A 26,360-nucleotide genomic window follows, 5' to 3' on the forward strand; every position below is an offset into this window, starting at 1 on the left:
GAGCCAAATTTAACTCAAAACAAAAGTCTAACTGACACAAAACAGTGTCAGTTAGACTCAAAATAGACATAGAATTTAGTCTGCCTCTCTGAACTGCTCTTTAGAACTACAATGACTGAAGGTTAGAACTACAACATGGCGGACACTGAGTGCCTACAAAAGAGGTCTGAGCTGAATGTCAGAACTACAACATGGTGGAACTGTCAGTTACTACAGAGGAGGACTGAGCTGGCCTTTAGAACTACTTGTGTTTTGGGCATTATATAACTGATTTTACCCAACCATTGTTACACATGGGATTAGTGTGGCAATTTAAAATGAAGCTTACTGAAAATTTCAAAATAAAAGCCTTGAATATTTTTACATCATGTAGTTGCTCTTTTTGGCTTTATTTGACTTTTTCATCCAAAGCACTGTTACACATGATATTAGTTTAGCTCTTTGAAATGAAGCATCCTGCAAATTTCAAAATAAAAGCCTTGAATATTTTTACATCAGATAATTGCTCTTTTTGGCTTTATGTGACTTTTTTATCCAAAGCACTGTTACACATGGGATTAGTGTGGCAATTTAAAATTAAGCTTAACAAAAATTTCAAAATAAAAGCCTTGACAATTTTTACATCAGATAATTGCTCTTTTGAGCATTATATAACTGATTTAACCCAGCAATTGTTACACATGGGATTAGTTTGGCACTTTGAAATGAAGCTTAACAAAAATTTCAAAATAAAAGCCTTGAGAAATCTTACATTAGGTAATTGCTCTTTTGAGCAATAAATAACTGATTTAACCCAATGACTATTAGACATGGGATTAATTTGGACCTTTGAAATTAAGCTTAACAAAAATTTCAAAATAAAAGCCTCAACATGCCCCTGAGGTTAGTGCACCGCCGCAGGCGGTGCAATAATATTATTCTGCATTATCTTTTTCTCTCAGGTCAGGGAACTGCCTTGCGCAGCAAGGCAGTTCATTAGCATTAGCATTTTAGCTTATATAAGCTACTAGCTATTTATTTGACTTATTAGCCATGTTTAGTCTACTGAATGGAGTAATACCATTATAGAAAACATCCCAGTGATGTCCCACATGCTACTGACAGCAATCACGCTAACATTAGCATTTTTGCTAATTTTAGCTGATACACTTACTTTATCATACTGAATGGTGCAAGTCAATGTTAGTAAACATTCTTGTCATTGTATTCATATGATTGCAGCTTTCTTTAGCATTGATGCTAATTTGTAGCATCAGAACGCTGGGTCCAAACCGACGGGCACACTTTGGCAGGCCCCGGTTAAATTTCTTCAGGAATTTTCTAGTTGGGGCCTGCCCATAGCAATGCATAAGGAGAGCAGTACTGACTTGCGAAGCAAGTCAGTACTGCCTCCATGCATTGCATGGCAGGCACCTATTATTCTACACCCAATAGAATGTCTCTTTATTGGGGCCTGCCCATAGCAATGCATAGGGATGTAATCCCTATGCATTGCATGGCAGGCACCTATTGTTCTACACCTCAAAATAACTGCCGCTTCCTACTACCGTTAATGCGGCTCGTACCGCTGCATGCCCCCTCACAATATATATATCAAAACGTGAGGCTCAATCCCGTGAGGGGAGCTATTACTTTTGTTGGCATTTCGAGTAACTGTGGCGACATAATTAACAAAAAACGAGCCAAATTTAACTCAAAACAAAAGTCTAACTGACACAAAACAGTGTCAGTTAGACTCAAAATAGACATAGAATTTAGTCTGCCTCTCTGAACTGCTCTTTAGAACTACAATGACTGAAGGTTAGAACTACAACATGGTGGAACTGTCAGTTACTACAGAGGAGGACTGAGCTGGCCTTTAGAACTACTTGTGTTTTGGGCATTATATAACTGATTTTACCCAACCATTGTTACACATGGGATTAGTGTGGCAATTTAAAACTAGAAAATTCCTGAAGAAATTTAACCGGGGCCTGCCAAAGTGTGCCCGTCGGTTTGGACCCAGCGTTCTGATGCTAGAAATTAGCATCAATGCTAGAGAAAGCTACAATTTAATCAATAGCATGTGGAGAATCACAAGAATGTTAAGTAAGCTGGATGTGCACCATTCATTATGATAAAGTAAGTTTAGCAGCTAAAATTAGCAAAAATGCTAATGTTAGCGTCATTGCTGTCAGTAGCATGTGGGACATCATTAGGATGTTTTCTATAATGGACTTACTCCATTCAATATACTAAACATGTCTAAAAAGTAAAATAAATAGCTAATAGCTTATTAAAGCTTAAATGCTAATGCTAATGAACTGCCTTGCTGTGCAAGGCAGTTCCCTAACCTGAGAGAAACAGATAATGCAGAATAATATTATTGCACCGCCTACGGTGGTGCACTAACCTGAGGGGCATATTGAGGCTTTTATTTTGAAATTTGCAGTAAGCTTCATATTAAATGCCCACACTATTCCATTGTGTAACAGTGCTTTGGATAAACCAGTCACATAAAGCCAAAAAGAGCAATTAAAATTATGTAAAAATTGTCAAAGCTTTTATTTTGAAATTTTTGTTAAGCTTAATTTCAAAGGGCCAAACTAATCCCATGTATAATAGTCATTGGGTTAAATCAGTTATATAATGCTCAAAACAGCAATAATGTCATGTAAAAATTGTCAAGGCTTTTATTTTGGAATTTTTGTGAAACTTCATTTCAAAGGGCCAAACTAATCCCATGTGTAATAGCCATTGGGTTAAATCAGTTATATAATGCTCAAAACACAAGTAGTTGATGTAAAAATATTAAAGGCTTTTATTTTGAAATTTTCTGTATGCTTCATTTCAAAAGGCCAAACTAATCCCATGTGTAATAGTCATTTGGTTAAATCAGTTATATAAAGCTCAAAAGAGCAAATACCTGATGTAAAAATTGTCAAGACTTTTATTGTGAAATTTTCATTAAGCTTAATTTTAAATTGCCCCACTAATCCCATGTGTAACAGTGCTTTGGATAAAAAAGTCACATAAAGCCAAAAAGAGCAATTATCTGATGTAAAAATATTCAAGGCTTTTATTTTGAAATTTTCAGCATGCTTCATTTCAAAGAGCTAAACTAATATCATGTGTAACAGTGCTTTGGATGAAAAAGTCAAATAAAGCCAAAAAGAGCAACTACATGATGTAAAAATATTCAAGGCTTTTATTTTGAAATTTTCCATAAGCTTCATTTTAAATTGCCACACTAATCCCATGTGTAACAATGGTTGGGTAAAATCAGTTATAAAAAGCCCAAAACACAAGTAGTTCTAAAGGCCAGCTCAGTCCTCCTCTGTAGTAACTGACAGTTCCACCATGTTGTAGTTCTGACATTCAGCTCAGACCTCTTTTGTAGGCACTGAGTGTCCGCCATGTTGTAGTTCTAACCTTCAGTCATTGTAGTTCTAAAGAGCAGTTCAGCTGTCATGTGAGTGAGACAGAGAGGGAGAGACAGAATTGTAACTGTTTGAAGCAGTGGCATATCATTAGAATGTTGTCTGTAATTGACTTAGTCCACTCAGTATATTAAACATGGCTAATAAGTAAGAAAATAGCTAATAGCTTATTTAAGGTAAAAGGCTAATGCTAATGAACTGCCTTGCTACGCAAGGCAGTTCCCTAACCTGAGAGAAAAATATAATGCATGCTAATATTATTGCACCGCCTACGGCAGTGCATTAACCTGAGGGGGATATTGAGGCTTTTATTTTGAAAAAAAAACATAAGCTTCATATTAAATGACCACACTAATTAAAATGTCTAACAGTGTTTGGGTTAAATCCGTTATTTACTGGCCAAAACAGCCAATAGTTCTAAATGGCAGCTCAGCCCTCTGTTTTAACTGAGTATTGATTAGAACTACAGTGATGCGTATTTGTAGTCCTAACCAGCAGCCAATCCCCTCCTGTGTTCCATTGCTATGGTTATCAATCCTCTGCTAACTGTCATGTGTGTGTGAGAGAGAAAGGTGGAAAAAAAATTCTATCTTTGTGAGACACCCCATTGGTTTATATGGAAAAAGCAGCCTGAACAACTCCTTGCCGTTCAGGAACTGAGAGACGTATTGTAAAACCGTTTGAAGCATATGAAAGGGCTATTTGTCTTCTCCCATAGTACCGCGATTCATATTTGTAGCTCACTCACAGTAATTGCAGTGATGAGAGAAAAATGGTGTATGCAGAGCTCAGAAATTTTTCAGAAATACATGGAAGTGAATCTGGGAGAGCGTCAGTTATCCTGGCGCATGATTTCACTCTGAAGCACCTTGACAGAAAACCGTAAGCCCTAGAGAAATTTCGAAAACATTTTACCGGAGCAGGCATGCGTATCGATGTCATGACCGAGTTTGATACCAATTGGATGATATTTGTGGGCGTGAGGGCGATTTCAAAATCATTTTGGGGTCAAAAATTCTCTTCATTTCTCACTCTAAAAAAGCGGCAGTTGGTGTCAGTTAGGCTCTGCGTTTCGGCAGTTGGAAATTTGGCTCGTTTGACGCTTTTTACGTCGCCATCGTAAGTCCGATTCCTTATAAAAATAATAGCTCCCTTCTCGGCATCGAGCCGCACGTTTTGATACCACTTTTGTGGGGGTGCACGCAGCGGTACGAGCCGCATTAACGGTGATGGAAGAAAAATAAAGATATAAAGATATAAAGAGACATTCTATTGGGTGTAGAATAATAGGTGCCTGCCATGCAATGCATGGAGGCACCTATTATTCTCTCCCTATGCATTGCTATGGGCAGGCCCCAATGAAGCTTACTGAAAATTTCAAAATAAAAGCCTTGAATATTTTTACATCATGTAGTTGCTCTTTTTGGCTTTATTTGACTTTTTCATCCAAAGCACTGTTACACATGGTATTAGTTTAGCTCTTTGAAATGAAGCATACTGAAAATTTCAAAATAAAAGCCTTGAATATTTTTACATCAGATAATTGCTCTTTTTGGCTTTATGTGACTTTTTTATCCAAAGCACTGTTACACATGGGATTAGTGTGGCAATTTAAAATTAAGCTTAACAAAAATTTCAAAATAAAAGCCTTGACAATTTTTACATCAGATAATTGCTCTTTTGAGCATTATATAACTGATTTAACCCAGCAATTGTTACACATGGGATTAGTTTGGCACTTTGAAATGAAGCTTAACAAAAATTTCAAAATAAAAGCCTTGAGAAATCTTACATTAGGTAATTGCTCTTTTGAGCAATAAATAACTGATTTAACCCAATGACTATTAGACATGGGATTAGTTTGGACCTTTGAAATTAATCTTAACAAAAATTTCAAAATAAAAGCCTCAACATGCCCCTGAGGTTAGTGCACCGCCGCAGGCGGTGCAATAATATTATTCTGCATTATCTTTTTCTCTCAGGTCAGGGAACTGCCTTGCTGCGCAAGGCAGTTCATTAGCATTAGCATTTTAGCTTATATAAGCTATTAGCTATTTATTTGACTTATTAGCCATGTTTAGTATACTGAATGGAGTAATACCATTATAGAAAACATCCTAGTGATGTCCCACATGCTAGGGACAGCAATCACGCTAACATTAGCATTTTTGCTAATTTTAGCTGATAAACTTACTTTATCCTACTGAATGGTGCAAGTCCATGTTAGTAAACATTCTTGTCAATCTCCACATGCTATTGATTACGTTGCAGCTTTCTTTAGCATCGATGCTAATTTCTAGCATCAGAACGCTGGGTCCAAACCGACGGGCACACTTTGGCAGGCCCCGGTTAAATTTCTTCAGGAATTTTCTAGTTTTATTTGTTGTTTCTGTTGCTCTGTTTATTGATTTTGGATATTGAAAATGTCTTCCAGTCCCAGTGCTATATGTTCATTACAATTTAAAGTTTATTGATGCTTGAGAATGTGTTTTTGCATTATTATTATCCCATTACCATTATACTACCTTAAAATGCCTCAAAATAACAATATTATTGTTTATCGCGATATCTTCTGGAAAAATTTATTGCCCAGCAAAATTTGTTTTCGTAACAGGCCTATCCATATAGCAGTTTTTTTCATGGTTGTGTTTTATCACTGTAAAGATTGCCTTAGGCTGTGATTTTATGTAAAAACCTACCACTGAGAACTGCAATCCATCTACTAATCCATTAATTAAGATGCAGGTTGGCCTGTGAGCAAACATTTGGTGACAGGATTGTAATGTGAAAGAGAGAAAAAGTCTGATCTGTGAAAAGATAAAAGGGAATTACCAAGAATATACGAGTTCCTCTGTGGATGACAAATATGCACAACAATGTTTACTTAATGATTACTAAGTTTCTGAAGTGCAAACAAGATAAATGTCTGAGAGACCGCTAAGTGAGCATTTTAACACAGAAAAACAAAACATTACAAAAAATGGATTCTGCTGTTCCCAGAAGATTGACAGTCTAAAGAATGACAATGCAACTCAAACCCAAGACATTCCTTTTATCAGTTCCTGTTTAATAGACAAATCATTAACCTGTACCTTTTCCTAGTCGAATAATCAAAACTGAAATGGGTGGCATTTGTTTTGTTTTGGTGCTATGAGTAAAACATATTTTAGATTTGCACTGCTAAAATGCCAGCGCCTGGTAAAGGCTGCAAACTGCAAATTACTTGTCTGTTAGAGAAAATGATTACAGCTGCAGCCTTGCATTGTAAACCCTGAATAGATCATGTTTATGGTGTTTATTCATGAAAAATAAATAAATGAATTAATCTCTCATGTAGATTGAATTTCCACCCACATCTGAAATGAGGTTTTGGAGAAATAGTCTAATTTGCTCATGTTATCCCTCATGTGTTTGGCATTTTGATGTAACTGTAACCTTGCTGAATAAAAACACAAAGCATAGCAAGGCAGTGGTGTCCATCCATTGCCACCTTTTTTCTGTTAGTTCACTCTTATAAATATCAAAATAACATTTATTGGAGTCTAACAAACACATTTTCTGACTGTTGGATATGAGTAGATTAAGGAGGATTTCTTTAAAACATTGGTTATCCAAACGGGCCTGACGTTTTTCCAAGGTGTGTCTGAATTGTCGCATAATCAGCTTACTGGGGCAGTTTTATGTAAAATTGATTTTTTTAAGCTTTATGTCAAGTTATAATGTTATTCCCTGATCAAACTCAAACTTAGAGTGTTGCTTTGATTCTTTCATGGATATTTGAGAAATCCTTTAATCTCCATGGCAACCATTCAGATGAACAAAATGCCTGGTTGGACCGAAGGCGCAAGAGTTGCAGTTTTTTAGCTTCTGCCTCACAGAGCAGCTCCTCCCACTCAGCTCCTTCAGACTAGCCAGCAGCAAGTAGCAAACATCTTGTGGAACTGCTGAGGTCATTGTAGGAGCAGATTATGAATAACTGTATTGCTGAAAGATTTTGGGTCATGTGATTGCTCATTGGTCTATTTTGGTAGGAACCTTTGTTGGTGATGACAGGTGCGTTCCACCCAGAAGGGGGAAACAGTTTTTGACTGCTAACGTTAAACGCTGAAAACAATGAATGCTGAACGCTGTACTGCTGTCAACATGTTGGAGGAATGAATCGTTGTAAAAGGATATATGATGATTATTGCCGAGAATCAGGAAAATAAATGGATTACCTGCACTAAAATCAAGGACGGCTCTGATTATAATTCAGCAGATAAGATAATGTAGCGACCCCGGTGTACCACCTCAGGGGCTTAAAGCCTTGGCTTAGCTTCTGGACTCGTTAGAGGAGATGCTGCTCAGAGCTGCTGATAAAAATAAGGGGTTGTTCAAGGGGCCATGTTGGGATGACTTTAATACTCTAGTTGTAATATAAAGAACAAGGACATTTTTGAGTTTTATTAAAGCACATAAAACCAGAATTAAAAAACTGCCACTCACTGTTATACTTAAAAATTTTGCAAATAAGCAAGATTTTGATCACAAACTTCTATGAGGGAAAAACCAAAGGAAACAGAAAAACAGAGCTACAGTAGCTTCCTTCTTTCTGAAATTTAGGGAAGTGTACTTCCTTTTATATTTTAGTTAATAGAAAAGCAAACAGTAAGAGCAGAAATGCTTTGATTTACCGCTTTCACAGTACAGTGAATTCTCTGCCAATTTGAAGGTAAAACCGACAGACTGTAATAACGAGGAAGCATTACTTCTGCTTTGATCCAGAGAACAGACTCTCACTTTTACTGCAAATCAGAACAAATGTGAATAAAATATTTTAAAAGTGAAGATGCCCAATGCAAAACCTGCAGAGTGGGAAATGACTGCTGCGCTAGTTTTTATGAATCGCTTCTAACTGAATATGAATGTATGGACTGTTGCACACAAAGCACTAGTTTTTCTCAAAATTTCCCTTTAGAACACTTTTGGATAACAAAAAAACTGTTTTTTGACTCATGTCTTTTTTTGTAATGAGATAGTTAAACATCTCGATTCTTCGACTGCAGATATCACAGATTCATCTTTTCAGATTTTGCTCTTAAAGGAGGTCAGTGTGGGAACCTGGATGCTCACAACTGTTGGGTCATTTTATGAGTCACTCTTGTTGATCAACAACCCATTCAACCTTTGCCATTAGTGTGCTCATTTCATACTCACTTAATGAACCTCTGAGAGCGTTTTGGACTGAGCTGAGGCAGCAGAACCGAGGGCCAGTGCTTGGTGATTGCTGAGGACTGACCTGACATGAACTGCTGCCACAGATTCTTCTCTGCTCTGCCTTCACCGAGCTCATTTCATTTCATTTCACTATCAACCTGAATTGCCCTCTCAGGCATTTTTCTGTACAATATAAAAGAGGGAAAGAAGAAACTTGCTCTCCTTTTTCCAGCTCATTACAAAGGTGAAGCAAGTCTGCAGTGGTTTTACCTCAGTTTTCCAGTTCCACCTGAAAAGAACCACAGAAATATTCTTTGCCTGTTCTTTCTATGGACATTTGCGTCTGAAAAAAAGTTAGTTTTAGATTGGACTTGTTCGTCTTGCCTCATATTTCTAATGTTTAAATGCAGCTCGTCTGATTGTTAAGTGGCTATCTCCCTCCTATTACAAGATTTCAACAAGTAGCTGATTGAAAATGACAAATGAATCACCTGTGCCGTACCATTTGTTCTTCAAAGCAGCTGACGGCCTCTAGCAGTTTATTGTGATTAAAGTTTGTGTATCTGAAAAGTGAAACATTATTAACATCTAATAGGTTTACTGAACACACCAGGAAAGGCTGAATTATACTTAAAAAAAAAGAAAAGACAATTAAATGCAATCCCTCGGGTTTCCAAATAATCTGCTGAAATATAATCGCCACCACATAAAGTGTTGCAGGAAACTCCTGCACAGGGTTTCATAAATGTAAACACTAAGAACTCCTCTTTTGTTTCTTGGAAGGTTTTTGGTTTTTTAACGCTGCGAATCGTCCGAGTTTTTCTGTGAAGCTCTTTGCAGAAAATCCCATCGCTTCACCTTGAGAATATTCCGGCTGTGTGTTTGAGCTGCTGGAAATTCACAAAGTATTCTTATGGAAAGAATACTGTGTGTAAATAATTGTGTCATTTAAACACAATTATGAGCATGATTCATATTTAAAAACCGTAAGGCCATTTCAATCTGGAGAGACTCAGACAGAGAAAGGGAAACAATGAGGTAAATCTTTGGCGCTCGGGCCCCGGCTGAGGACATCTATTATCGCAAACTTTGCAATGAACATCCCTGACGCTGAACGGAACATCATCCCCCCGGGACCCGACACTGGTGGTGGAGGCGATGAGGGATGCGGCCGGATGGCCGAGCGAGTAGAGGTGGGTTGAGCTCTGCTGGAAAGCGAGAGACACAGTGGATGGTGGTCCTTTTCAGCTGGAACTCGGTCGGAGATTGGGCGTGACTTGGATTTGGACCAGCGTTGGTTAATCAGCGGTAATGAGCAGGAAGCGGCGGTTGGATGATGCAGGTGGGGCTAAAGAGTCTTCCAGATTGAATTTACGCCTAGGCTTCATTATGCAGTATTTACCTTATGATAGCTTCCTTCTGTTCATTTTTGTCACACCTACATACTTTTAGATTTTTTACTAATAATAATGATGATTTAATAAGAGAAAAATCCTGTAAACTAACCAGACCATATGGAAACAGAAATAAACATGGAGGGGTTTTGAGCATGATACACATGTTCAACATCTTTCCTCAACTGCGATTTTGGACTTTAACTAGGTCACTTTTTTTTCTGCTTGATTTCTAAACCATGATCACTGTTATAGTTCATATAGTTCTTAAGGTCTAGATCTGATCTAATGTGTTCTTTCTGCTGATTTTGTCCAGTGTTATCTAGTTCGTTCTCACACTGCACTGAGTCATACAAGTTACACTCTTTGAAAAACACGTTCTCCTCCTCAACTGTGGGGGCGCTGCACCATGAATGACATGAAAAGATTAGAAGAAGACACTGAGTGCATCTTCTTTCTTAACAAAATGTAAACAAAAATGGAATAGCATCAGATTTTAGTGGTTGTAGAATTTCTCTTATGTCTTTGATAAAAGACCACTATCCACTTCTCCTGTTAGTGCTAGGCTAGCATGTTTGCTTTGGTTGCATTTACCCAGAATATTCTGCGATGTAGTCCACTTCCTGCTTTTGGAGAGGTCTCCGGTTGCCTTGATATTCACATATGCATTGGAACCACACCAGAGTTCACTTTAACTAAACTGAAGTTTTGATTGAAGTGAGGGTTTTTAGGGGACCACAGTTAGCTGTTTGGTCTGCATCAGAGTTTGGTTGATTTACACAAACCATCTAAACTTTCTAGGCAAATGAATTAGTTTGATTACAGCACACTGAACAGAGCTTGGAGTAACATCTGTACCCCTGTAAAACGTATCACTTTTCCATGTTTATTTATAGATAATATTTGTCACAACGGTGAATCCCTTTGCCGACTGCTTCTTCTTCATAGTGTAATGTGTTGCTCTTTGAGATTTTTGCCTCCTTCATGTCATCAGACCTGCAGTGGACTGGCGACCTGTCCAGGTACCCTGCCTCTCGCCCGTTGACAGCTGGAGATAGGCACCAGCACCCCTACTGATCCCAATGGGATAAGGGTGTAAGAAAATGGTGCATGGATGGATGTTGTCACATGGGTTCTATTAATTATTTCTCAATTTTTCTTTGTTTGGCAATCATCAGGCCTTTTTCATTTGTGAAATGATGCTCATTTTCCAAAAAGTTTTGTTAATTACCACATTATGTAAAAAAGATGAGAAGATAAAGAGCATTTTTCCTCAAAAGAGAAAATAAGGTGCACGAATTTGTGGCAGGAAATGTCCTGCCCAAAGTTTCACTAATTAGTAGGAAGAAAATGTGAAATAACATTTTTGGTGGCCAATTAGCTACTTTATTAGTTCATAACGGTGTCAAAACTTTACAGTTTTTCTGGGTACTTGGACAGAAATTATAATAGTAACTCTCAAAAGGCAACGTTGTCTGGGTGAATCGTCAATCTGAGAGGTTCTGTTCATTTGCAGTCTCAGTAGATCTCAACTCAGCTTGAAAATTGGTCTGTCATTGAAGCACAGAGCCCAGCAGTCTCCTCTTTGTCATCCAAGTCACATTTTACTCCTGGCTGTGGTACGTGTTTCCTCAACTCATTTCAATAGTCAAATAAAAAATCCAACCAGTGAACTTTCAATATTTTAAATTATAGTCTGGTGCTGCCCTCAGGGCCCGCATAAAATTGAGATTCTGAACACAGGAAGGTTTGTTTCAAATGATGTGTGAGGTTACAGTTTTTAACAAGAGGAGGTGCTGTTTTGATTTTCCTTTCATTTTCCCGTTAAGCCTCCTCATAAACCTTTCTCTAAGACTATGCTGTGCTGTGGTAATCTGTGGCTACTTTCAGTGTTCAGACTAATTAACTTCCAAATGTAGGCTATTTTTAAAAGATGCTTAATGAATGAGGCACACTGAGTTTCATGGTGATATCTAAGCTAATTTTGATGAAAAATTCCCAAAAGTGTTCTGTTTATACTGTGCTTTTATCAATTGAGCCTTTAGACTTCCTGCACAAATATTCTGGTGCACTGAATTTTTCTTGGAAATGTTTATGCAAGATAAATTTGTCATGGTTTGACATTACTGCCACAAACTTTAATGTCATCAATTAACAAATATTCAATAGAGCAGGAAAAATTATAAATTCTTTGAGTACTGTACTGTCGTGGAAAAAATACTATTTCCAAGCACTGTTCAGGTAAAATCACTCAATCAGGTTTATTCATATATTGTGCACAATACAGAGAGCTTATAGGACAATCTGTAATGAACGAAGTTGGGATTCAAAGCTCTGCCAGGCAGAGGCAACACATGAGTTTTATACCAAAGATAAAGAATTAACAACAAAGGGCGAGACAGTCTGGTTCTGATGCAGCTGTAGAAAACAACTTCCAACATGTAACTCAAATAGTTCTTTTGGTGAGAGTTCATAAGTATTTCATATAACATGACTAGCAGATGTGACCTTATTGTAATTTCTCCATCACATTTCCGCCCTTTTGATTGTAAATAAATATGATAATATTTAATACACACATTTCCCTCCTCAGTCATAAGACATAACACAACACTATCCTGGAAGGCATAACAAAAGAAACATATACGCAAGATACGAAAAACCTACCGGCAGTCCCCTAGTCTACCCTGCAATAATATCACTGTGTTTGGTAGGAAAAGTTACCTTGCAACCCCTCCTTGCCAGGGAGGCGGTCCTCTATATGTTCTGTCCAGGAAAATTGTGGAGGTATCATACCAACGATTGAAGACATAAAAAAAACCAAGAAACCATTAAAAAAAAAAAATAAATCTAACACAAAAGCTAATTAAGGAGGAGAAAAAAATTAACAATAAAAAAACATTTAAAAAGAAAAACAAACAAAAATTAAGCTTGGGGTAAAAAAACCCCAAGCTTAATTGAAAACTTATATCTAATTGCATAAATCAATCTAAACCAACATCATAACTTTTCATCCATAATAATGAAAATAAGTGAAAAGAAGTAACATATTTCCAGATGAAACAAAATGTTAAATCAAATCATAAATGCATATGTAGAACATGCAGAAAGGACAGGCATTTGTTTTTGTGAAACATCGACATTTCTGTGAATTGCAAAGCAGTATAGCAAAGCTAAGCTAGGATACTAGCCTGAAAATATCAATGATTAACATCACTTAAAGACAAAAAACAAAAACAAAAAATCCAAGTCATCAGAGTCATCACTTAGATAAGTAGGGTCACAGAACGTCTTTTTGTGCAAGTAAAGTGTACATCAAGAGATGAACATTAATGAAACTTTCTACTAACATTTTAAGTAGGGGAATCATACAACAAGACGAGATTAACAGTATCCCCAATACAATAAAACACCGGTGTGAGGAGTTTTAATAGGAGTTGTCTCCAACCGTTAACCGAAAGCCACGAGAACCAATCGGATGGAGCAGCATGGTCATTATTAAGAGCATTCTTCAGAGCCATTAGGTTTGACACTGCATGAGCAATAGCACCACCATCTTCATCATTAGCTGGGATAAAAGTACAACAAGAAGCACCTACCATCACACAAACCCCCCCTGTAGAAGCTGTTAGTTGATCTAGCACCATCCTATTTTGAAGAGTCATTAGCCTTAACGCAGTTAATTCAACTTTAGCCGCTCCAAGACCAACCAATACTGTCATGATTTGGGTGGTGAGGCAGAGGCAGCAGACCCAGGCTAAGATGAATAAGAAGGTTTAATAATGAAAACAATAATCCAGGGAATCCAAAACACAAAGTCCAGACAGCACACAGGAGCGGATGCAGGAGCTCACAAACAGTGACAACCGGTACTGGACAAACACGACGAGGACCCGACAAGGAACAAAGAACACAGGTGGGGTTAAATACACAGAGGGTAATCAAAGAGACAAGAAACACCTGGAAACAATCAAGGGGAGACAGGACAATACGGAGACTCAGAGAGACAGAAACTCAAAATAAACACAGATAAGGAACAGATCCCGACAAATACATCATTAACAAATGACTCAAACCTGTAATTCAAAGTTTCCACATGAAGCATACGTTTACCAACACCTAAGGATGGAAAGAAGGATAGGGCAACCTTCTCACCCTTACTCCACAATTTGTGATCTTCTGGGACATTCAAACCCCAAATTGGGTCATACCGGGCTGTGGGTGGTCTGCGGACCCGTCGGTGTTGCTCATGAATTTCTACACCGCCAACAACATAGGAATGTGTTGCTATAACTGGGGCCCACCTACAGGTCCAATATGCTGGGAGAGCCAGGTATAGGGAATATCCACAGAGCCAGAACATATCAATTCGGGGCAAAGTGCCAAGTACACCTGGAGCCTGGTAATAAGGGGAACAGATAGTTCCTGGAAGAGCCTGAGAGTAATTAAGAGAAGCATTGTTAGCATACAGAGTGCAAGGAACATGCACAGATTTGCAATATAAACGGGGTATATTGCCCATAAATGTAGGAGTGTGACCTATGAGTTCAACCTTGAAGTTAGAAAAACAGTAAAATTTTACCTTAGGAGGAATGTGAACAGAGCCAATGAAAGGTTCCTCAAAGGAGGCGTTGGTGACCTGAAACACCTTTGTGAAGCTTCTGGAACCCTTAAGAGATGGAATTGGAGGAGAATTCAAAACCGCTGGGAACAAGTCAGAGACGTTTGGATAAGGCTGCGGAATCACCATTGGTGCGTTGGCAGCTAAAGGCATGTGTGAACAAACATAGCAATTTGACCTCTTTTGAGCAATATACTTAGCATAGCGGTACCACAAATTCAAGGTGTAAGCACTGGAGTGTTTAAGGTTTAAGTCAACAGTAGACAGCCAATTAATATCTCGCAGTTCATGTAGCGGAAACGTTTCTACCGTAGCAGAGGGAAAGAAACCCCACCACTTGAGTGACACAAACAAACAACAAAAAATCAGAAATAACCAACACAAATATCTGTAATTGAAACAAGATGAAGACGTGATCGCTGCCATAATGAACGTCCTTGTTTTTTCTTCTTTCTCTCTCAGGAACTTTTTAAAAAAATATTTATTTCAATCTTCACTCCCCACTTCGACCACTCGCCAGTGGACCAGCAATAGTTCTTTGGTTGGGGAGCCCTTTTGACGTACAAAAGCAACCAATGTTCATTGTTATGTTTGTCTTTTCCGTATTCCTTTGTTTCGTCTCTTTCCTCTTCCTGAAGGTTGGGTGTCAGAGGTTACTAGCACTTAACACCAGTTGTAATGAAGGTATTTCAGTAATCCAGGAAATTAAACGTGTCTGTCTGCGGTGTCAGAGGTTACTAGCACTTAACACCAGCAGCAGTAAAGTAAGTTGTCCTCATCCAGAAAGTTGAGCATCGTCCTCCTTGGTCTGATATTCTGTCGACTGTTGGACACCAGCATGGACGTTGTTTCGACCCTCTTATAGTGGTTGGCGTGCATCCACGTCGCCCTCTCCACGACCTTAACAGCCGTATGTGTGACGAGCAGCTCTGGAAATGGTCCCCGCCAGCGTTTGGAGTTCCAATGCGTCCTCCGGAAGTCTTTCACCACCACCCAATCACCTGGCTCGATGGTATGGAGTTGCATCTCGACAGGAGGTGGCAATGCATGTTTCACCGTCTGAAAACTTGAGAAAGAGTATTTGACAGGTTTTGACAGTAAGATAACATTGTATCATCACAGATAGAAGTGGAAGGAAGGCTCTGTCCCTGAGAGCTTCCACCTATTTGCTAAACATGCCAACAATAAAAAGCAAAAATGTCTTTCCCTTAGCAGAGGACAGTTCAATGAAGTCCATCCTCAAATAGTTAAAAAAAGTAATTTAGTCACAGAGTTGGCAATAAGTAACATAATAAAAACAGTAACAGGATCACATGATGCAGAGCCATAAACAAACAGCACAAAATCAGGGTCAGTTAAAGCATTATAGATAGTGGTGCTGTTACAAAATACTTGACACAAATGGGTAAAAGTCCATAATTTTCCTTCAAATCCAAAAGCAAACCAATTTAATTAGCTTAATTATTTATTTAATTAGACCTACATCATATTTCTTTCTTCTTTTTTTTTTTTTAGCCTAAAATCATCAGAAACTTTAGATAGCGCTTTTGGTAATGGAGACAGATCTGTTTGAGATAAAAAATATGCTTCAAAATTTGGATCTGTGGTAGGAATATCATGAATTGCGGTGTGAGGTGGCGAGGCAAACAACAAACCCAGGTAAGATGAATAATTGATTTTAATAAAGGAAACACAGTCCAATCAACGGGCAGCACTGCCGAGCAGAAGCCAGGGCCCGATGCCGGTAGCAACCATTAACACGAATGGACAACACGAATGACAGAACGCACATTAGACGAGGACCCGACAAAGACACAGACACACAGGTGACACTAAATACACGGGAGGGTAATTAGGGAACGAGAAACACCTGGGAGTAATCGAGGGGAAGACAGGACAACACGGAGACACAGGAAACTCAAAATAAACACACAGAAAAACACGGAACATGACAGTAACCCCCCTTCAAGGGCGGCTACCAGACGCCCAAAAAACAAAAACACAACAAGGGTGGGCGGAGGGGCGCTGGACGGGGGGCCAGAGTCCAAAACAACAAAAAACAACCCAACGGAGTGGGCGGAGGCACAGGAAGGGCCAAGAGTCCAAAAACAAACAAAAACTACCCACAGGGTGGGGGGAGGCAAAGGAGGCGGGAACCACGGAGGTGGTCCGGCGGCCGTCCGCGGCGCTGGCGGTGACGAGTCCCGGGGGCCGCCCAGAGGCGGCGACGACGACTAGGAGTCCCGGGAGGAGCACTGAGAGGCGGGGCCTCGGGAGGAACACTGAGAGTCTCGGTCTCGGGAGGAACACTAAGAGACGGAGACTCTGGAACACTAAGGGGCGGAGACTCTGGAACACTAAGGGGCGGAGACTCTGGAACACTAATCCTAGGGGGCGACAAAGGGTCACTGAACACACTAGGAAATGAGGAAGATGCACAAGGGTACTCGGAGAAGGGACTAGGAAACAACGAAGAAACACTAGGGAACTCAGAGGGAACACTAGGGGACAACGAGGGAACACAGGGAGCCCTAAAGGATTCAGGGAGGAGACTAGGGAGCTTGGAAGAAGCACTGGGCAACAACGAGGGAACAGATAACCCACTAACTGGGGCAGGAAACGCCCTCAGCTGCGCCGCCTGTCGGCCAGGTGCCAGGCTGGCCACCTGAAACCCCATCACTATGGGAACAGTGGCTGCAGCAGTCTCTGGAGCGGAGGCGTGAACAGACTCGGGTGCGCCGGCAGGAACGCCGGCAGGAACGCCGGCTGATTCGGGCTCGGGTGCTCGATGCCGGTAGCAACTGTTAACACGAATGGACAACACGAATGACAGAACGCACATTAGACGAGGACCCGACAAAGACACAGACACACAGGTGACACTAAATACACGGGAGGGTAATTAGGGAACGAGAAACACCTGGGAGTAATCGAGGGGAAGACAGGACAACACGGAGACACAGAGACACAGGAAACTCAAAATAAACACACAGAAAAACACGGAACATGACAAGGAATCAATTCTACAGGTTTTTAGACAATGCACTGTACAATGATACCACTTTTTGAATGCTGACATTCGTTCAGAAAACATTACATTTGGGTCAGCAAGTGAAATGATCCAATCAGTTTCATTTTTACATGCATGTAGAAATATCCCAACATCACTTCATAGTAATTTTGCCAAAGGAATGTGTGGGTAAGAGTCAAGAGCATCGCTCAGCTGAGAGAGAGACAGCCAGCCGCTGTGTGTGTGTTCCAAAACAAAGCAGATGTTGACAGTTTCTCAGAAGGAGCACGGAACCATCGCGTCTCATACTCATAATCAGTTCCCAATGAAACATTTAAAACGCTGCTTAAGTCATCAGGCTGTTTAACATCGGAAAAGGGAGAGACTAAAGTTTTCACTTCTTCAAGAAGTGGTTGTGAAAGAGTCGAATTTGGAAGCTTCCATTCATATACTGTACATAATTTAGAGCAGATAAGTCAAATTGCACAGCTGTGTGAGTCCAATTAGAATGTTACGTAACCTTTACACCCACCGGTGTTGAGACAAGATCAATCCTTAATCAGCACATCAATCTCGCCCTACAAGATTTACTGGGCACATATTACTGGACATGTAAAGTTTTGTCACGTGTGCTACTGCCAGCAATCAGCTCTTCTTTGCCAGAAACAGGAAAACCAGGAGACTCATACAAATCCTCATTCAAATTACCATCTTGAAAATAACCTAAGATCTCAAACCATCTCATGCGATAATTCTTTAAGAACTTAAATGTTTCAATCAATCAGTCTAGTAAACAATGTTCAGTAACACAAAACATACTAACAACAGTCACCCCAACATAAAACAGACACAAACAAATGTTGCTATCAGAATTTGGAGTCAAAAGTCCATCAGTCAAACATTTACAGTCAAGTCCTCATTTTGTCTATATTGTCTTAAATTGAATTTACCAAATTTACTGAAGCTTCAAAAAGTTAAAATTTTCTTTCAACAACATACATTAATGTTTGAATTCAACTCCAATGTACATGATCCTGTTTTAATTTTTAAGCTATGTACACATACAAAAAAGATCTCAATATAATTTAGGATCATAGCAACCAATTGATCAAGTTTTTGCTGAAGCGCTTCATTAATTATTTTTATTTTCTAATTTTTTCATAACTAGAAGTTCCAGGACAACAAAAGAGCTTTTAACCTCTAAGTTCAAATTTATCACATCTGTATTTTATAGGAACTTTCCCTTGTTCAATTTAAACGCAACCAAACATTATATGGTATACCAAAATATTATAAACACTGCAGTAGCAAGGATCTGTAATTCTTAACAATAAAAAAAAATAATAATCATTTAGTTTATTTTGGATTATTTTATGTAACTCAGCATAGATTTTCAAAAGGAAGGAACAAATCTTTAAAATGTTTAGAGTCAAGGGACACTGGTATTTTATATAGGACCGCTTTGTAATTCTCATTGATAACATTGTATTTACTGTCTGTGTCTGCAACGGTTCAGCTTTTAAATTATTTATTTATTTTAACTTTTCTTTCGGAACCATAATTTTGCTTAAAGTGTTCTCCAACATCTTATTTGTTATATTCCAATGGCATAATTTTGTTACAGAACTACAGTTATTACAGTTTCCCTTCACAGTTTCTCAATCTATGGCTCATGGACCCCTAGAGGACATTTAATATTGGTTCTTCTGTTCAGGACTCAGAGATAACAGGGGCACGAAAATCTATTGAAGTCAATCCTTTCTCGCTAAAATAAATTCTAAATGTGTACAGGATTAGTAGCAAGCAGTCTTCGTTGCAGTGGCAGTGTGCTTGTGTTATAGCTGTGTGTGTGTACAACTTATCTTAAATGTCTCTTTTCGCTCCTCTCCCCCTCCTCCTGCCGGCATCGCTGCAGCAAAATCCTTCCCCGTCTCTCTCCTCCGGCTTCCTGTCAGTCCAACTGGTCCTGGCATTGGATCTTTGGGTTGTCCAGATCGTCCCTCAGTCAATGTCCATGAAACAAGCATCAAACAGTTCAGTCTTCTTCTCTCACAGTTCTGAAGCATGTTTATCTTTTCCTTCTCCACGCTGATTCAGGACAGCGGAGGGTTTTAAAGCTCAGTTGCACACAGTTTTCAGTCTGAACAGGAGACCGACAGTCGTCCCCTGAATGTAAATGTTCCATCAGTTCTCTGGTGTCAGAAACAAAATTAGGATCAACAGACACTTCAGTGCCTGGAGGCGATAGAGGTCTCCTTTGTCTTCTTCACCTTCTTGATTCTCCAGATCATCTCGGTCACTTTCATCAGCTGGTTTTGTAGGAGGGACATCATCTGGTCCATGGGAGGACAGGTTTTGAGGAGTTGAGGTCAGAGGTCAGATGCACTGCAGGGAGGCTCAGACAGAGGGAAAGAGAAGAAGCCAGTAGAAATCGATTAGGGCTTGTTTTGTAGTTTTTCTTGGTTTTCTATACATATGTATTTATGAATCTTATTTTAACCTTTGGCATGATCACCAGAGAAACCAGAGGGCTAATTGTTTGTACAGCTCTTTGGCTGCTTGTAGTAAGAAAGGGTCCCTTATAAATAAAATTGATTGATTGATCCTTTTAAGAAATAAAATAATTTGGTTTATTCAAATACACAAAAAAACAAACAAAACAAATTTTTAAAACATATTAAGGCCTGTAATTCAGCCACAAAAGATTTATATTCAGCATTTTTATTCTTTATTTGTTTCCCCCGCTTTTTCTTTTCAATATTTCATTATCATATAGTCAAACAATTCACCCTGAGGAGGAGATTGCGTTCTGGAACCACGTAGACCCATTCTTCTTGAATTGGGTGGGATATCCTCTTTAGACTGCAAACGTCTTCGCAGAATCCAACAAATCAGCTTTGTGGTAGCTCTGCCTCTTACTCCTTTAAGAGGGACCTTTATTTCCGATAAAGGTCTTTAGGATTCTCCAAAGGTTTAGTTCCCTTGATTTAGAAAACCAAAACTTAAGAAAATACCTGCCTTATTCACCATTAAGGACTTTCGCTAGGACTTTAACCTAGAAACCTGTGGTTCCTTTTTTGGAACTGTAACCCAAACAACTCTGGAGGGACTCTAACCCAACCGCTTGGTTTTTTTTGGTCTTTTTTTTGATAAAAAATAATCACTTGTTTTTATTCTTTTTATTTATTTTAATTTTCTTCTTTTTTCTTTCTGGGACTTTAACCCAGAATAACGCCAATCTCTATTCCTCAGGGTGAAAGATTTATTGGATCCTTTACTATTTTAGATTTAATAATTTAGAATTTGTAAAATTAATTTGTTAGCCTGAGTGAGTATCCCTCCTGATAACAGTGGTTTTGAGTTCGTTGATCCCAGCGCTGGAGCCGTGGAGCCGACCAACAGCCCTCTTCTCTCTTAAATCCTAATTTGTTTGAGGCGGGAGTTTAGTCCAGGTCGGTACCAAAACGCTGTTCGTTGACGTCCTCGGATGTCCAGTCGAGGGATCCGGGTCACGGCACCAAATTGTCATGGAAAAAATACTATTTCCAAGCACTGTTCAGGTAAAATCACTCAATCAGGTTAATTCATATATTGTGCACAATACAGAGAGCTCATAGGACAATCAGTAATGAACGAAGTCGGGATGCAAAGCTCTGCCAGGCAGAGACAACACATGAGTTTTATACCAAGGATAAAGAATTAACAACAAAGGGAGAGACAGCCTGGTTCTGATGCAGCTGTAGAAAACAACTTCCAACCTTCTACATGTAACCCAAATAGTGCTTTTGGTGAGAGTTCATAAGCATTTCATATAACATGACTAGCAGATGTGACCTTATTGTAATTTTTCCATCACAGTACAAAAAACATGTTTTGCCCACTTTACTTAAAGACCCATAAATAAAACCAGGCATTAGAACAGAATGGATAAATGGATGAGTACTTCATTAATACTTTGAATAAAATAGTTGTTTTAAAGCAGGGTAAAGCAGGGTTATTGAATGCAATTGTTATTGCATTCAATAACAATCATTATTGGGGCCTGCCATGCAAAGCAATGGCAGGAACCTATTGCTATTCTCCCAATTCTTTATTTTTCATCCGTAACCGTTAATGCGGCTCGTACCGCTGCGTGCACACCTACAAATGAGGTATCAAAACGTGCAGAAAATTCACGCCATTGGAGCTATTACTTTTGGTGGGATTCGGGGTTAACATGGCGACATAATTCGCAAAAAACTACGAAAAAAACCCCATTATAAGTCAATGGGAAAAATCCTAGAAATACCCTATTTTTGAGGATTTTCTGTGTTGTCACGAATTCACGTAGAAATGCCATTCAAATTTCATTTTGTAGATACGTCTGTGATCTCTTCGAAAGTGAAGACGGCTCGTCGATACCAATTACGGTTTGTCCACAATTTGTCTCTAAGCGACCCAAAGTTTCTCATTTTTCCTAAAATTAGAGTGCGTCTCTCACTGATTAGAGTGAGAAATCAAGAGAACTTTTTCACCCCAAAATAATTTTGAAATCGCCATCACGCCCACAAATATCGCACGATTGGTATCAAAATCGGTCCTCACATTGATACGCATGTCTGCTCCGGTAAAATGTTTTCGAAATTTATCTAGATCGTACGGTTTTCTGTCACGGTGCTTCAGAGCAAAGTCATGCGACAGGATTTTCTAGGCTGTCTCAGGCTCTGTCACTAACAGTTCACACCTTGGTGAGAAACTTATTTAACATAGCAACGGAACTCAAGAGGCTATTGGCTGGTGATTAGGACTACAAATACGCATCACTGTAGTTCTATCTATAGTGGAACGCTCAGTTGAAACAGATCAGGACTGAACTGGCCTTTAGAACTACTTGCTGCTATGGGCTGTATATAACTGATTTAACTCAGTAACTGTTACACATGGGATTAGTTTGGAACTTTAAAATTAAGCATAATAATAATTTCAAAATAAAAGCCTTGAATATAACAAAAATTCCAAAATAAAAGCCTTGAATATTTTTACATGACGTAATTGCTCTTTTTGGCTTTCTTTGACTTTTTCATCCAAAGCACTGTTACACATGGTATTAGTTTGGAACTTTGAAATGAAGCATACTGAAAATTTCAAAATAAAAGCCTTGAATATTTTTACATGACGTAATTGCTCTTTTTGGCTTTATTTGACTTTTTCATCCAAAGCACTGTTACACATGGTATTAGTTTGGCCCTTTGAAATGAAGCATACTGAAAATTTCAAAATAAAAGCCTTGAGAATTTTTACATGAGATTATTGCTGTTTTGAGCACTATATAACTGATTTTATACAATGACTGTTATTCATGGGATTAGGTTGGCCCTTTGAAATGAAGTTTAACAAAAATTCCAAAATAAAAGCCTTTAATATTTTTACATCAACTACTTGCGTTTTCAGCATTATATAACTGATTTAACCCAATGACTATTACACATGGGATTAGTTTGGCCCTTTGAAATGAAGCTTAACAAAAATTTCAAAATAAAAGCCTTTAATATTTTTAAATCAACTACTTGTGTTTTGAGCATTATATAACTGATTTACCCAATGACTATTAGACATGGGTTTATTGGGGCAATAAAAATTAAGCTTAATGAAAATTTCAAAATAAAAGCCTTGAATATTTTTACATCATGTAATTGCTCTTTTTGGCTTTATTTGACTTTTTCATCCAAAGCACTGTTACACATGGTATTAGTTTGGCCCTTTGAAATGAAGCATACTGAAAATTTCAAATTAAAAGCCTTGACAATTTTACATCAGGTATTTGCTCTTTTGGGCATTATGTGAATTTTTTATCCAAAGCACTGATAAACATGGGATTAGTTTGGCGCTTTGAAATGAAGCTTAACAAACATTTCAAAATAAAAGCCTTTAATATTTTTACATCAACTACTTGTGTTTTGAGCATTATATAACTATTTTAACCCAATGACTATTACGCATGGGATTAGTTTGGCCCTTTCAAATGAAGTTTAACAAAACTTCCAAAATAAAAGCCTTGAGAAAATTTTAAATCTTACTGAATGGTGCACGTCCACCTTACTTAACGTTCTTGTGATTCTCCACATGCTATTGATTACGTTGCAGCGTTCTTTAGCATCGATGCTAATTTGTAGCGTGACAACGCCGGGCCCAAACCGACGGGCACGCCTTGGCAAGCCCCGGCTAAATTTCTTCAGAAATTTTCTAGTTGATGATTGTTATTGAATACAATAAGAACTGACCTAAGTTACTAAGTCCACAATATTTATTCTCAGTATCGTTGCATATTTTATGTGAGTTTAAGGCCTTAGAGGTCATGGAAATTGTTTTATGTGGTGTAAAACTAACAATGAACAAGCTGGATTGATAAATGCAATGAAATCCTTGACAAAATGTGATTAGACTGCAGAGACTGGTTCAGCTATGGACGTGTTTAAAGCAAAGCATATTCCTGAGTCATTAGATATTTTGCAGACTAGAATTGGCTATTATTTATCTTTCTAGATGTGCAAAGTTATTAGAGACTTTATAATCCGTTATATTTTTGGTTTTAGCTGTGTGAGTTTTTTTGGTTGTGTTTTATTTTGGATATCTAAAATGTCTGCAGTTGCGGTGCAGAATGTTCTGTGAAAAATAAAAGTTTATTAGTCTATCAGAGGGCAAACATTTTTATTATCATCAACATATCACTTGAAAAAGGTTTCAAAACAGCAATATTGCTGTTTATTACCATAATTTCTGGGAGAGTTTATTGTATAGCACTGGACTGAGTACTATGACAAGGGGCAATAATACTTTACTCTATAAAACTCTACTCTATCACTTTCTTTCGTACATAAAACACATAAACATATCTGAGCTAGGTTCTATGCAAACAGCTGATTTTACCTCCCAACACCAGTTGCTCGTCTTTAACGTTAATTATACTCTCATTATGCTGACGTTGTGGCCCCATTCTCCTCATCTTGTTTGGCAGGCCAGTTGGTGGTGGGGACCTGTGAGATAGTGATGCTCAACAGAGACAGCAGTGTTCCGAGGCGGACAATCGCACGGCAGACCGCGCGCTGCGCCTGTCGGAGAGGCCAGATTGCCGGCACCACCAGGGCGAGGCCAGCTTGTGTAGACGGTGAGTACAACAAATTCCCTAACTTTGATCAAGGGACATACTCTCATCTTTTGCACAAAAGCATCAAACAAAAAACCATTAAAGTGGGGCGTCTCCAGTCTCCAGAAAATTTAAAACACTATGTTTTAATTAACCTGACCTTGCACCATTAACTGAAAGAGAATCCTGGCAGTTAACCCATTTGTGTTATTTTTAAGTATTACAGTACACATGACGGAGATTTTAGAAAGTAACTAGATTTTTTATTGGATTTTTATGAATAATATCATTATAATCTTTAGACAGCAAATTCATTGTTTTTAGTTGGCACAGCAACCTAAGCAATCTATTCACTAGCAGGAGTTATCTCTTTCAGTGATGCCTTTTGTTTTCTCACCTCTTTCACCAGTAGAAGAAAATGTCCTTTCTAAGGCACTTATGAAACTTTGTCTCTAAGTAGTTCAACTGTTACACAAATAGGAACCTTGATCTTGCTTAATTAGTGTGTTTTTTCTTGTCGAAGTAGCAGTTGTTGACTCAGTTGGTAAAAATCTGAACAAAAAATTACATACATGTGTAAAACTAAACATGCAGAGATAATACCAGGAGGATGTTAGGCCTCTTGTAGTGTGTTGTGTAGTTTATCTCCTTGTTACCCAGGGAACCAATGAGATCAGCATATTAAATTAAAATTATATCCATCAAAAGTGCTCTACTATACATTTTTGGGGTCAATGGACAGTGGCACAAAACAGAACTGACTACCAGTCAGACATTTACAAAAGTACCTAACAGTAAAATGATATTTATCATATTCAAGGACATGAATCTGCTGTGATTTGTCAGCTGATTTTCATTATCAGAAAACTTCTTTCTCTGAACTCCTAAAGTTGGGACTTTGACACTTTTTCATCTTTAATTTACATGAAGGGTTGAAGTAAAAACGCAAAAGAAAAGAAAATAACCCCAAAAAACTTTTTTGTTCACTAGAAAAGAAGAGGTTTAATACTATATTACTGAATAATGTTTAATGTCCATCCATTGCTCCTCTGTTTCCACAATAATGACTTGATTTCTGAAAGATATACAGATGTCAAAACGCTGATTTGGGGATTTAGCTTAGTGATGGGCATGTCTTATGGGTTCAAGATGAAATTGTCCATTGGTAATTTCATTTCAAAACTTAAAAGGTTGTAAAAAGTACATGACTGTTATAGTAAGGGCCCTCTTAGTTAGTTTTTCTTTTTCACACATTATTATTTCAAATAATCAGAAACCTTGAGTAAAACCAAATTGCATTTGAATATTGATTTCATATAAGAAGGGAAAACACTGTTCAAACAAATTTGGGGCATATTGTTTGAATAGTGGTCCTGTAAAATCATTAAATTCAATTAACAATATTATAAATAGAATTAATCAAACAACGTAGATTAAAGTAGGCTGAAGCAAGTAACATCATACAGAAAAACAGGTGGTTGATAATGCGCTTACATGTCAGGATTACTGTGCATTGCTTTGGTGGAGAGTGGTTATTGTGAATAGCGTTTTAATCTACTAATTTTCTATCAAAGAATCAATCAAAAAGCAGCAAAAC

The 26,360-nt window shown here is 38.3% G+C and overlaps 1 protein-coding gene across 6 annotated transcripts in view; it reads left to right on the forward strand.

Moving 5' to 3' along the window:
* Positions 1-26,360, forward strand: part of tafa5l (TAFA chemokine like family member 5, like) — a 135,776-nt gene that overhangs the window by 46,225 nt on the left and 63,191 nt on the right. For all 6 annotated transcript variants that reach the window (XR_004339311.1, XR_004339314.1, XR_004339317.1 and 3 more), the window contains exon 2: positions 24,635-24,784. Coding sequence is in view for 3 of the 6 variants with exons in the window: in XM_032563210.1 (XP_032419101.1) it covers positions 24,635-24,784 (150 nt within the window). In the remaining 3 variants the exon portion in view is untranslated. The remainder of the gene's footprint in view (positions 1-24,634; positions 24,785-26,360) is intronic.

This window comes from Xiphophorus hellerii, chromosome 1 (assembly GCF_003331165.1).
Source record: "Xiphophorus hellerii strain 12219 chromosome 1, Xiphophorus_hellerii-4.1, whole genome shotgun sequence".
Classification (NCBI taxonomy): domain Eukaryota; kingdom Metazoa; phylum Chordata; class Actinopteri; order Cyprinodontiformes; family Poeciliidae; genus Xiphophorus; species Xiphophorus hellerii.